This window comes from Hyperolius riggenbachi, chromosome 9 (assembly GCF_040937935.1).
Source record: "Hyperolius riggenbachi isolate aHypRig1 chromosome 9, aHypRig1.pri, whole genome shotgun sequence".
NCBI classification, from domain to species: Eukaryota; Metazoa; Chordata; class Amphibia; order Anura; family Hyperoliidae; genus Hyperolius; species Hyperolius riggenbachi.
In genome coordinates this window covers 229,698,183-229,711,717 of record NC_090654.1, presented here as the reverse complement: position 1 = coordinate 229,711,717, position 13,535 = coordinate 229,698,183, and the positions used below count along the sequence as shown (strand labels likewise).

General features: G+C 45.6%; 1 protein-coding gene across 4 annotated transcripts in view; it reads left to right on the top strand.

The window, feature by feature from the left end:
- NUMB (NUMB endocytic adaptor protein) overlaps window positions 1–5,972 on the top strand; it is a 173,177-nt gene extending 167,205 nt beyond the window's left edge. For all 4 annotated transcript variants that reach the window (XM_068254126.1, XM_068254124.1, XM_068254127.1 and 1 more), the window contains one exon: window positions 4,692–5,972. In XM_068254126.1, coding sequence (XP_068110227.1) covers window positions 4,692–5,437 — 746 coding nt within the window. In that variant the 3' untranslated portion in view covers window positions 5,438–5,972. The remainder of the gene's footprint in view (window positions 1–4,691) is intronic.
- Window positions 5,973–13,535: the final 7,563 nt, after the last annotated feature.

Here is a 13,535-nt window from a genome sequence, read left to right as displayed (position 1 = left end):
ACTTTGGGCCCCTTAGCGCACCTAGGCTGCAAAAAGTGTCACACGTGGTATCACCCTACTCAGAAGAAATAGTATAATGTGTTTTGGGGTGTATTTTTACACATACCCATGCTGGGTGGGAGAAATATCTCTGTAAATGAGAATTTTTTGATTTTTTTTACACACAATTGTCCATTTACAGAGATATTTCTCCCACCCAGCATGGGTATGTGCAAAAATACACCCCAAAACACATTATACTACTTCTCCTGAGTACGGTGATACCACATGTGTGACACTTTTTTGCAGCCTAGGTGCGCTGAGGGGCCCAAAGTCCTATAAGTACTTTTAGGATTTCACAGGTCATTTTGAGGCATTTGGTTTCCAGGCTACTCCACACGGTTTAGGGCCCCTAAAATGCCAGGGCAGTATAGGAACCCCAAAAGTGACCCCATTTTAGAAAGACAACACCCCAAGGTATTCAGTTAGGCGTATGGTGAGTTCATAGATTTTATTTTTCGTCACAAGTTAGGGGAAATTTATTTTTATAAATTTTTTTTTTTTTTTTTTTTTTACAAAGTGTCATTTTTCCACTAACTTGTGACAAAAAAAAATCTTCAATGAACTCACCATACACCTAACGGAATACATTGGGGTGTCTTCTTCCTAAAATGGGGTCACTTGTGGGGTTCCTATACTGCCCTGGCATTTTAGGGGCCCTGAACAGTGAGGAGTAGTCTGAAAACCAAATGCCTCAAAATGACCTGTGAAATCCTAAAGGTATTCATAGGACTTTGGGCCCCTTAGCTCACCTAGGCTGCAAAAAAGTGTCACACATGTGGTATTGCCGTACTCAGGAGAAATAGTAGAATGTGTTTTGGGGTGTATTTTTACACATACCCATGCTGGGTGGAACAAATATCTCTGTAAATGAGAATTTTTTGGCTTTTTTTTACTCAATGTTGTCCATGCTGGTGCTCGCCACTTCGACAGGGTCTATGGTAGCACTGGTGCTAAGTCCAGGAGATGCTATGCTGCTGGTGCATGCCTCACCAAGAAAACTCGGATCAGCGCTAACACCACTCTGCTGCCCTTGAGTCTGATCCTGTGCCACCTGCGGTCCAGTGACATGGAGTGTGGTACGCCTGGCTCTAGCCGGGACTTCAACCTCGTCATTGCTATCGGTCAGAGAACCACTGCTGTTCACTGGTTTGTATTCTGACCCGGATGATTCGTCGAATGAGGCTTCCCAATCGCACTCACCCCACTGGGCCAGAATCTCGGCGGCCCATTCAGTGGAATACCCCTTTGACAGGTGGGCAGCATGGTGGTGTAGTGGTTAGCGCTCTTGCCTTGCAACGCTGGGTCCCCAGTTTGAATCCCAGCCAGGCCAACATCTGCAAGGAGTTTGTATGTTCTCCCCGTGTCTGCGTGGGTTTCCTCCGGGTACTCCGGTTTCCTCTCACATTCCAAAAACATACAGATAAGTTAATTGGCTTCCCCCTAAAATTTGCCCTAGACTACGATACAGGCACTACACAATACATACATAGACATATGACTATGGTAGGGATTAGATGGTAGGGATTAGATTGTGAGCCCCTCAGAGGGACAGTTAAATGACAAGACAATATATACTTTGTACAGCGCTGCGGAATATGTCAGCGCTATATAAATACTAAATAATAATAATAGGTGATCAGTAGGTGATTACAGGGGAGAATATATGCAAGCAATGCACTGGCAAGTTGATCAGAGGGGATCTGAGGGCGATCTGAGGGTGTGGGCGGGTGATTGGGTGCCTGCAAGGGGCAGATTAGGGTCTGATCTGATGGGTAGCAGTGACAGGTGGTGACGGGGTGATTGATGGGTGATCAGTGGGTGATTAGAGGGGAGAACAGTTGTAAACAGTGCACTTGGGGAGGTGATCTGAGGGTGGGTCTGCGGGCGATCTGAGGATGCGGGTGGGTGATCAGGTGCACGCAAGGGGCAGGTTAGGCTCTGATGGGTGGCAGTGACAGGGGGTGATTGACAGGTGACCAGTGGGTGATTACAGGGAAGAATAAATGTATACAGTACACGGGGGGGGGGGGGGATTGGGGATGATCTGACGGTGTGGGGGGTGATCAGGAGCCCCTAGGGGGGCTAATCTAAAATATAGCGTTGACAGTTAGTGACAGGGAGTGATTGATGGGTGATTGGGTGCAAACAGTGGTCTGACGTGGGTAATCAGGGGGGGGTCTGAGGGGTGCTGTGGGCAATCGGGGGCAGGGGGACAGGATCAGTGTGTGTGTTTACATACGCAGCTGCCTCATCCCCTGGTGGTCGCTCGATCACTGGGACCACCAGGGGAGGAGGCAGCCAGTATAATACACTTTGTTAGCTTAACAAAGTGTATTATTAGTAACGGCAAGATGGGGGTATTTACTACCCGCCACCGCTGCTAATTGGCTGGCGGGTTGACGTCGCGGGTGGGCGGAGCCTAATGCCGGCGGATGCGTGTGCATCCCTGCATGCGATCCCCAGCTCATTAGTTCCCCAGGTGCTGCTGCCGATCGACTTTTAACCTTCCTGGCGGTAACCCCGAACGGGGTAAGCCGCGCAGGAGGTTTTCTCAGGCCCTACTGGGCCGATTTACTTAATTTTTTTTTTTGCTGGACGCAGCTAGCACTTTTCTAGCTGCGTCAGCGCACCGATCGCCGCCGCCCCGTGCTCGATCGACGCTATCCGTCACGCTGCGCGCCCCCCAGACCCCGTGCGCTGCCAGGCAGTGCCGAGGGGTGGATCGGGACTCCCAATGACGTTACGACGTCGGTGACGTCATCCCGCCCCGTCACCATGGCGACGGGTGAAGCCCTCCAGGAAATCCTTTGAATGGTATTTCCTGATCGGAGATCGCTGAAGGCGATCGAAGCGGGGGGATGCCGCTGAGCAGCGGCTATCATGTAGCGAGCCCTGGGCTCGCTACATGATTTAAAAAAAAAAAAAAAACTGCTGCGCTGCCTCCTGGCGAAAATAATTAAACCGCCAGGAGGGTTAAAACACTGGCCCAGGCATACAAGCTGGTGATGTAGCAGAGGGCTGGACTATCTGTATCCACCTCCATGTAGAGACAGCTGACATAGGGGAGGGGTTTTCTAAATGTTTTATTGCAAAATGATACCAAAAGTGGTGATAAATGGCACGCCTAAACCTGATGAGCAAGATTGTGAGTGTAAACAGCCAGCAGATTCCAGATTCTTTGCTCATCCACTGAACAATTGATAAGATATGTCTGCGACATATCAGCTGTCCTGTCAGCTGTGCAGTGATGTGTGGACAGCTATGCATTTGAATTTCAGCTTTATTATTACAATGATTTAGTTCCGGTGAGTCACATATTAATAGCGAATAGCATGATGTAATGTCTACTAAGGTGCTGAAAATGTATCAAGACCCGTTTGCCAAATGTTTGAATGATTGCTTCTAGCTATTTAAAGAGAACCGTAATCCAAAAGCAAAGAAATGACCAGCATTTGCCGAATTCTTAAAAAGCAGATTATTTATTCACAAAAAATTGTGAACAAAATGTAGCCATGACATCCGGTCTTCCAGAATGTAATTATAGCTCAGTAGTAGTAATAGCTCTTAGCTGCATACAGATGCATGAAGATCTCCTCAGGTATAGGTTACGCCTTCATTGCAGCCCAGAATTCTCCCCCTTCCGCTTCCTTTTAGACAATTTGAAGCCTGTCTCATAGTAGTTCCCTCCTCCCAGGGTTCCCGGCGGCCGGAAGAAAAACAAAGTGAAAATTACCCAGAGTGCGTTGCCTCCCGATAGCCACACACAGAATCAGTGTGGCTTGACAGAGCGTCACAAATAAAGCCCGGGATACTTGTGTTGTTGTGCGGCTGCCACTGGACCCGATCAGCATTACGCTGACACGGAGAGCGGCAGGGCCAGTGAGGAAGACATTCAGGGAGGGGAATTAGCCGCCTCAATCACTCATGGCACCTTTAGGCACGTGCCTAGAGTGCCTTATGGTAAATCCGGCCCTGGCTTTTGTCAATCAAGTCCACGTGGCCAGAGTGTACTGTGCAGGTGCAGTAGTCTTGCTCATGCGCAATACACTGGGCAACGTGGATTTGATTGACAGCTGCACTCGCACAGGCGCAGGAGAAGACGGCCCGGCGAGGCGCCCTTGGGTCCGAGAGCCAGTGGCAGAGAGTGAAGCTGCGGCGTGGGACAGATCAGCTGTCTGGAGGAAGCTCCGGGTAAGTAGATTTCATTTTTTGATTCCAGCTCAAATGTGTCCTTTAAGGGGGAAAACCCTTAGCGGTGAAGTGGTTAAACTGCTTCCATTTTCACATTATTGATGCGAAGGACCCCACAGCTGGCAAACTTGGTCATTGAGCGATTTGTGTGTCAAGGTTAGAAAAAATGGACGGACCTAAAAACTGCCAAATATATACCCGGGCAATGCTGGGTTTTCAGCTGGTATATAAATATAAGAAGCATTTCTGATCCTGAAACCAGAGCAATTAAAAATGGGTGTTCTGAATAATTTTTTGCTCTGTTTTGTCATTACGCTTTCTCTTTAAGAATATAAATCAGGGTGAGGTAAGATTTTACAGTGGGCAGTGACTAAACAATTTATAAATAAGATCATATTATTTGTTCCTCTTTAAGACTTTGTTGCATATCCTAATGCTTACTTTCTCTGTTCTTGCAGGACCTGAATTTACATCCACCCCAGCTGTTGTCCACTCTAACCACAAGCGAACGCCTTCAGAGGCAGACCGCTGGCTTGAAGAGGTGTCTAAAACCCTTAAAGCTCAGCAACGGCAATCTCCTGTCCCGGCCTCTGTCCCTGTCCCTGTCCAGGTCTCCGTCCCTGCCTCTGTTCCTGTGCTTCCGCCTCAGCCCTTAATGCAGCCTGTTGTTGCTGCTCCAAACCCCACTCAGCCTTACCCAGCAAATACTTTTATAGCACCACCTACAGTGCCAGTCGCCATTGTTTCCACCTTACCGCCTACATACATAGCTGTGCAGCAACCATACACTGTTACAAACGGAATGAGCTACCCAGCACCTAGTGTCCCAGTTGTGGGCATCACACCTTCACAGATGGTTGCCAATGTCTTTGGAGCTGCTGGACACCCACCTGTCTTTCAACCGAAACCATCGCCTGGCCTGGTTAAGCAGCAGACATTCCCCACCTACGAGTCAAACAGCACAAGCAGCAGTCCTTACGTCAAAGCATCTCCCAAGCAACAAAATGGTTCAGTGGCTTTCAATGGAGTGGAGAGCAGTGGCTGGGATACCAAACACCAGCAGGGGCCACCCTCCTCTACAGCTATAGACCCATTTGAAGCCCAATGGGCAGCTTTAGAAAGTAGATCAAAGTCTCGGGGAAACCCTTCACCTACAAACCCTTTCTCCACTGATCTCCAAAAGACCTTTGAAATAGAACTTTAAAGCAGCAATGATCCTGATGGGGACTGGTCTAAGGATTCTAATACGTTTTTGTTTTTAAAGTTATTAGGGAGAGATTCAAGAAAAGGACCAATCATGAGCATGAAAGCTGCAGTACTCACCAAATTTGTATTCAATGGATACCTGTGAGGATAATCCAGTGTTCTTCCTGCAAAACATTCATAGGCTTCCCTAGCACAGCCAACCAGAGAAGATTCTGTATGGTGGTCATAACGTTAAAGAGAAAGCAACCGACTCTTTCGCGAAAGACATGTGGCTACGTACACGAGATATGACTCTCTGCAAAGCAATATAGCAGTGCCTGAGCTTCCACATCCGAATTAGAGAATATATGTGTGTATATAAAAGTCTAAAAGGAATTTTATGGGAGAAAATATTTATCTCTCGTCTGCTGGGTGCTTGAGGTCGTAATGCACTTCAAAGCGTAGATATGCTGCCTTCTCCTGGCAGACAAGGGTATAAAGCCAAAATCTTTATTTTTATGCATTACAAATATATTAAATAGTTTAAGGTTTAATGGTTGTATGAGTTTGTAAGTAATCTTGCCAAAGGTTAAAATGAAACGAGAGTTCAGATGCTAGTATCTGTACATAACGGATTTAGCTGCTAATTGTTATATAAAATTTGAAAAGAAGAAAAAAAAATCAAAACTGGACAGCCTGTGGTTTTATCTTAATTTTGCTCTGTCACCTTACGCTGTACGTAGCACATTGCTTAAACAATCACTATCAGTGGAATAGTTCTGTTGTTCTTTTAGGGGAAAGGCAAACTAGAGAACAGTATTTGCGTGGCGTAAAAGCTATTGCAGACTTCTGTCTTTTTATTTTCTGTCCACAATTCTATATTGCCTTTAATTATGTATATGTATGTATTATCTATATATAAATGTTGTTCCTTTGGACAAAATGCTGGTCTTTTGTTTTATATGTTTTATATATTTTATATATTAATATATATTTTATCGTATATATTAATATATACAGCTTAGAGTTTTAATACCACTATGATCTAAAATGCACAGTATATCTATTTACCTTATAAAGCCTTTTTTTTTTTTATTTTGTTGTTGTTTTTTTCCACTAGTTCTGTGTTCTCCTTTCTGTTTTTATTTTAATTGCTTCTTGTTATACCTCAATTCAGAGAATCATCATCTTGATTTTTATTGGTCTTACTGTCATATGTGTATATTTGTACAGATTTCTTTTGAAAGAATTAAACATTGGTGGTGGAAAATTGTGGCTTTCTCTGAGGTGTGTTCTGTGACTGGTTAATTGGGTGATTAAGTGTTTTTGCTCCATGAAGCATCATTGGATCAGGCGCTGAATAAGGGCTGGTTCACACAGGCTTCTGCTCAGCGTCTCGTTCAAATGCTGTCTTTTTTCCCCCCAAGAACACCAGCATTTAACAGCTAAGCTTTTAATGTGTTTTGAAGTCTTAGAATGGTTTTCAGTGCACTACGCACTGTTTGAGAGTGTGGGCTTTTGCAGGAAAGGACTGGGATTTGGGTCTGCAGAAAGTTGACATACAGGCTTTTGTTGGCTTTCATTGGCTTTTGCTGGCATTCAAACGCAAAGCCAGCAACAGCAAATGACTTCTAGAAGCTGCATGTTGCTTTTGTGATGACACCAGGATCTACTGACAGGCTTTCAAGAAAGCCTGCAAACGCCTGTACTAAACGCTTGCATTCACTTGCATGGGATGGCGTTCCAGCCATTCCAGAGAAATTCCCATTAAAATGAGATCAGAATCAATTTGAAAATGAGCAGCTTCCAGCAGATTAAGCATTCCCTGGCTACTAAACCGCTGTCAGCACAAATCCTCTGCCAGTGACAAAGTGAGGCAGGTTATCAGCTCTGTGCTCACAAGTAAAGAATGGCTGATGGCTCCTCCCATGTGCTCCCTAACTAACTCATGTGGATGATCATGGGATGGCAGGATGAGTTACCACAGCAACAGGAGCCCGGGTTTACCCTGTAAATTTGTCTCAACCACAAAAGGAGCCACAGAGGACAGCCAGACTTGGTATATATATATTACACATTACACACACACTGCAAAAAGTTAAGCCGATAAATGCAGAGATATTGCTAATTAATGCGGGATTGGTATTGCATGCACTAAAACAAATTGGGGACTAAACTTGGGCTTTGACCCCTGGGGCTCACTCTGTACAAAGATATAGGAGTCATGCTGTTTGGATGATTCTTAGGTCCTTATTTAAAAAGCATTGTGAGAGGCAGGACTGTGGAGTCGGTACAAAAATCATCTGACTCCAACTCTTCAGTTTATGAAATCACCGACTCCAGGTACCCAAAATTGCTCCTCAACTCCTGACTCTAACTTTTTTTTTACAAAGGCTATGGATTTGGTTAAAAAATCATCTGACTCCTCAGGTTATTGAAACCACCGACTCCAGGTACCCAAAATCACTCCGACTCCACAGCCCTGGTGAGAGGGATATGGAACCTGCCATAGTTATTTCCTTTTAAATCATGCAAACTTCCTGGCTGTCTTGCTGATCCTCTGCCTCTAATACTTTGATCCATAGACCCTGAACAGGCATACAGATCAGATGTTTCTGACTGGATTTTATGCATGCTTGATCCAGGTGTGTGATTCAGACATTCAGACATCTATCCTGAGCTGGCTCCCCCCTATTTCAATCCTCCGCCGAAAGGGTATGTGGAAGTCTTCGGGAGCCATGTCCTCCCGAAGACGTGCGGCTCCATACTGCACACACGTGAGCGTGCAAGAGAGCGTGCTTGCGCAGGCGCAGTACAGGGCCGACCTTCTTCAGGAGCACCCGGGCTCCATGAAGACTTCTGAAGCCTCCTTCAGCCGGGTAAAGCAGTATTTGACTAATTTAGTCAAATACTGCTACCGGGCGAGCCAGCACTGGAACGAGGGGACCAGGAGAGGAGCTGGAAGGCTCTATAGGACCCAGAGCCTTCCCTCTCCTTGGGTAAGTATCTGTCTCATTTTTTTTAAATGCGGTTCCCATTCACTTTAACACCTGAACTAGCCTTTTAACTGCAGCAAACACTGACATTCCAGTTTCCCAACTTCTGTTTCAAGCATTGAGGAATTCTTATGCTTATAAAAAAAATGCCTTGCAAATTTAGAGACCCAAACTGGAAGTAAGATTGAAAACAATCAGATTTTTCCCAGAACGTCCTCCTGACAGCACCCCTCCTATGAGACTTGTCTCCCTCCTAAACTTTGGACAGGAAGCTAGAAGATACAAATTTGCATAACAGGCAGGCAGGAGTAGTATATAAAGATGTTACTCACAAAAGGTATTCAGTTGTTTTTCCTGTCCCAGACGGGACGCTTTGAGAGGTCTCCAGGTGCTACTACGTCAGGCGGCGAGTGCAGCGTGCAGCGCGGGCATAGTAAGGCTGAGCAGGGGACTCAGCTGGTCCAGCGCACAGCGTGGAGGAGGCTTCTCCTAGAGATGCGGAAGCTTTATGGCGGCAGGAGCGCGAAACCGGAAGTTCCGGGTGGAAGTGACGTCATGCGCATGCGTCCCGCATGACGGGTCAGCTGACGGCATAGCGGCAGGGGCCGCGGCGGTGGAAGATTGACTTCAGCTGCAGGTAATCAACAGGGGTATATATATGTAAATGTTAGCCACGATCACCATTGCTGTCGGTGATCATGGAGGACGCTGTAGGCCCTTCTCCTCTGACTTCTGCGGAGTCTGGCGCTATCCCCTCTCTGGTGAGCTGTAATTTATCAGGCTTTGAGAGAGTTGAATTGTAATCATAGGTCCACCTTGTAAGGCTGACAGTCTGTCTTTATTTCTTTTTAGCCTAAAGCCCCAAAGGGTGATAAAGACAAGGATAAGGCTGTGTCTCAGCAAGGTCAAGGTGGACGATCTTCTGGTAGAACTGATAAACGCTGTGTTATGTGCAACTCTCGCTTCTATTCTTCCTCTACGAAGAAACTGTGCCAGTCTTGTAGAGAGAAAGTGGTAAAAGAGGAATCCCCAGTGGTATTTAAGGACTTGATGGGATGAATGCGGTCTGAGATGGCCTCGGCCATTAAAGAGATAAAGGATTCAGCAATGGCGGAATCTACAGTTCCTTCTACTTCTGCCTCTGCTACTGATACTATACCAGCCCCGGTGATTGAGGGGCACAGTCAGTGTTAGAGGCTTCACCTCATCAAGTAGCAGCTAAACGTAAAAGAAAGGATAATGAATCAGGGGATTCAGAGTTATCTGGAGAGGAAGGAGAGATTTCATCTTTGGAGGAGATTTCTGGGGAGGAGGAGGAAAACCCAGAGGTTCCTCAGAAATTTGCTTTTGCACCAAACTTAATGAAGGACTTGTTGTCGGCAATGCAGAATACTATGGGAATAACAGTGGAGCGGAAATCTTTGACCCCCTTGGATCAGATGTACGTGAGTTTGGCGGAACCCCAGAATTGTTTCATCCCAGTCCATTCCTCTCTAAAGTCAATGATTGGGAAGGAGTGGGATGACCCTGAAAGGAGGGCATTTTGGCCCAAGTCTCTTTCTCGTCGTTATCCTTTCAGTCCGGAGGATCAAAAATTCTGGGGTCCGGTTCCCAAACTGGACCCGTCGTTTTCAAGAAAATCCGATTTGCAGTTTGAGAACTTTGGGAATTTAAAAGACCCCATTGATAAAAAGATGGACAATCTGTTGCGTAGAGCATGGGAGTCAGCATCTTTAACATTTAAACCAGCAGTGGCATCCACGGCAGTGGGACGATCCCTTAAAGCTTGGCTCACGCAGACTCAGTCTAAGATAGCTTCGGGGGTGCCCAGAGAAGAAATTTTAGAGGACTTTCCGAATTTGTTTAATGCTACTAATTACTTAACTGACGCAGCGGATGATACGGTTAAATTAACGGCCAGAACAACTGCCCTTGTCAACTCGGCAAGGAGAGGTATATGGGTGAAAACATGGCAGGGGGACAATTCGTCTCGCTCCAAGTTGTGTGGTTTACCCTGTGAAGGTGAACTGTTATTTGGTTCAAAGCTAGACCAGACGCTAGAGAGAACCTCAGATTATAAGAAAAATTTTCCTACCAAAAAGAGAGCTTTTCAGTACAGGGGCCCAGCTCGCAGTGGCAACAAGGAACCTGAGGCAAAGATCCCACCTAAAAAGAGGTGGATTCCAAGTAGAAACCAAAAAGGGAAGGCTCTTTTTCCCCGGTCCAACCAACCCAATAAGAAGAGTATTTCTCCCAGAAAGGAAAGTTTCGGCAGTACTTAATTCTGTTCTTTCTTTTCAGAAATCAAGATCCATCAGTATAAGAAAGGCCATGGCACTACTCGGTCTGTTAAGCTCAGTCTTCCCTGCAGTACAATGGGGTCAATTCCATGCCAGGAGCCTGCAGTTGTGGATACTAAGGAGCTGGAACAGGAACATTTCAGCCCTAGAAAGGAAGATTCTGATCCCATACAGTGTGAAAGTGTCGTTAAACTGGTGGCAGGAACTGTCTCACCTATCGGAAGGTCGCATGTGGTTTTTTCCAGTGCAAAGAATCATAACGACGGATGCCAGTACATGGGGGTGGGGCGCTCACATGGACTCTCTACCAGCACAAGGGCAGTGGTCCAGGGCTATGGCAATAAGATCCTCCAACAGCAGAGAACTAGAAGCAGTATGGAGAAGCCTTCAATTCTTCAAGGATCAAAGGATCATGTCCTGATCAGGTCCGACAACAGCAGTGTAGTGGCTTACCTGAATCATCAGGGAGGAACAAGAAGTCGTCGGTTGTGGTCTCAGACAGCAAGGATTCTGCATTGGGCAAAGTGCAACTTAACATCCATCAGAGCAGTTCATTTGAAGGGGACTTGCAATGTTGTGGCAGACTATCTCAGCAGGTCAGCGATTTTACAAGACGAATGGTCTCTGAATCCAGAAGTGTTTGTTCAGATCAGTCAGGCATGGGGCACCCCTGCAGTAGACTTATTCGCAAGGAGACAAAATTCAAAGTGTCAAAAGTTTTGCTCCCTGTATCCAAAGGACAATCCGTGGGAAATAGACGCTTTCTCGATAGAGTGGCGGTTGAACCTGATGTATGCATTTCCCCCAATACCTCTGATATCAAGGGTTCTGAACAAGATTATGCAGGACAGAGCACAAGTAATTCTCATAGTACCTTTCTGGCCGAAAAGACCGTGGTTTGCTCTGTTACAGAATTTAGCGATGTGTCAACCAATAATGTTACCAGTCAGAACAGATTTGTTGTCGCAGGGCCCAGTTCTTCACCCGGACTTCAAGCGTCTTCACCTTTCAGCATGGAGATTGAGTGGGGAATCCTGAAATCAAAGGGGTTTTCGGATAAACTTTCTGAGACGTTAATACAATCCCGCAAGAAGGTTACGAGGCAGATTTATCAGAAGACATGGAGAATTTACTGTGAATGGTGTACAAGGAAGGATAAGGAGTCTAAACTTTCCGCCTCAGCTCTAGAATTTCTTCAGGATGGATTTCAGATGGGGTTAAGTACCAGCACTCTTAAAGTTCAGACAGCAGCTTTGAGTGTATATTTAGAGAGAAGATTAGCTCAGGAGGAGTTTTTTCTTCGTTTTTTTCAGGGAATTAAACGTCTCAGACCTGTGGTGATATCTAAGGTGCCTCCTTGGGACTTGAATGTGGTGTTAGAGTCTTTGTGAACATCCCTTTGAGCCTCTGGATCAGATTCCAGATAAATTTCTGGCGTTGAAAACGGCCTTTCTTCTGGCAATCACCACAGCCAGGAGAGTCAGCGAACTTCAGGCCTTATCCATTAAGCCACCTTATTGTACCATCTCGGAGGATAGGATTACTCTACGTCCAGACTTTGCATTCCTTCCTAAGGTGGCTTCAAAGTTTCATCGATCTCAGGAAATCTTTCTGCCATCATTCTGTGATAAACCAACTAATGAAAAGGAGAGGAAGCTTCATTGTTTGGATGTTAGAAGGTGTATCCTTCATTATCTTGAAAGGACTGTATCTTGGAGAAGATCAGATGCCTTGTTGGTGCTGTTTGCGGGGAAATTCAAGGGGAGGCAAGCCTCTAAGACATCAATTGCAAGATGGATCAGACAAACTATCGCCGCGGCTTATCAGGCTCAAGGGAGACCTTTACCGACCTCAATTAAAGCTCACTCCACAAGAAGTGTATCAACATCTTGGGCAGAGAGGGCTGGCGCCTCGATAGAGCAGATTTGCAGAGCGGCCACCTGGTCCAGCCAAAATACGTTTGTCAAACATTATAGACTAAACTTATTAGCCAATACTGATCTATCATTCGGAAGAAAGGTGTTGCAGGCAGTAGTCCCTCCCTAACTTATAATGTTCTTGTTTATCGTCTCATAGGAGGGGTGCTGTCAGGAGGACGTTCTGGGAAAGCCAAGCTTACCTCGGGTAATGTCTTTTCCAGTAGTCCGAGTGACAGCACCCCTCCGGCCCACCCTAATAAAGGGCATAATTAAAATAATCGTTTCAGCAGCATATGGGGTCCGTGTCTTTTTTTATAACTGAATACCTTTTGTGAGTAACATCTTTATATACTACTCCTGCCTGCCTGTTATGCAAATTTGTATCTTCTAGCTTCCTGTCCAAAGTTTAGGAGGGAGACAAGTCTCATAGGAGGGGTGCTGTCACTCGGACTACTGGAAAAGACATTACCCGAGGTAAGCTTGGCTTTCTGAACAATTCTTGCCAAAAATGAAATTTCACTAGCCTTAGGGCCCTTTTCCACTTAATGCGTTAGTGTGCATTAGTACGCATTAGTGTGTGTTTTTTCCTTAGCAGTGCATTGTAAAAAAAAAAAAGAAGCTTTCAGTTAATATGAGTATAGTGGGAACTGAGCCATAGGAAAACAGAGCAACTGATTAAGCGTAACTGGGCCCTTACTCAGGGAAGCATAATAATGACTCCCTGTTTTAGGTTAATGGTCTAGGATGTGTTCTTATTTGGTGCATAAAAATGCTTCTTGCATTATTATACATGTTACAGGGCTTGTGTTAGTACGTATACTGAAAATGGACCTGAACTTTTGCACAGTACACAAGGGAAACCGAGAGAATTGCACCCTGTGTGTTTTTTTTTTTTTGTTTTT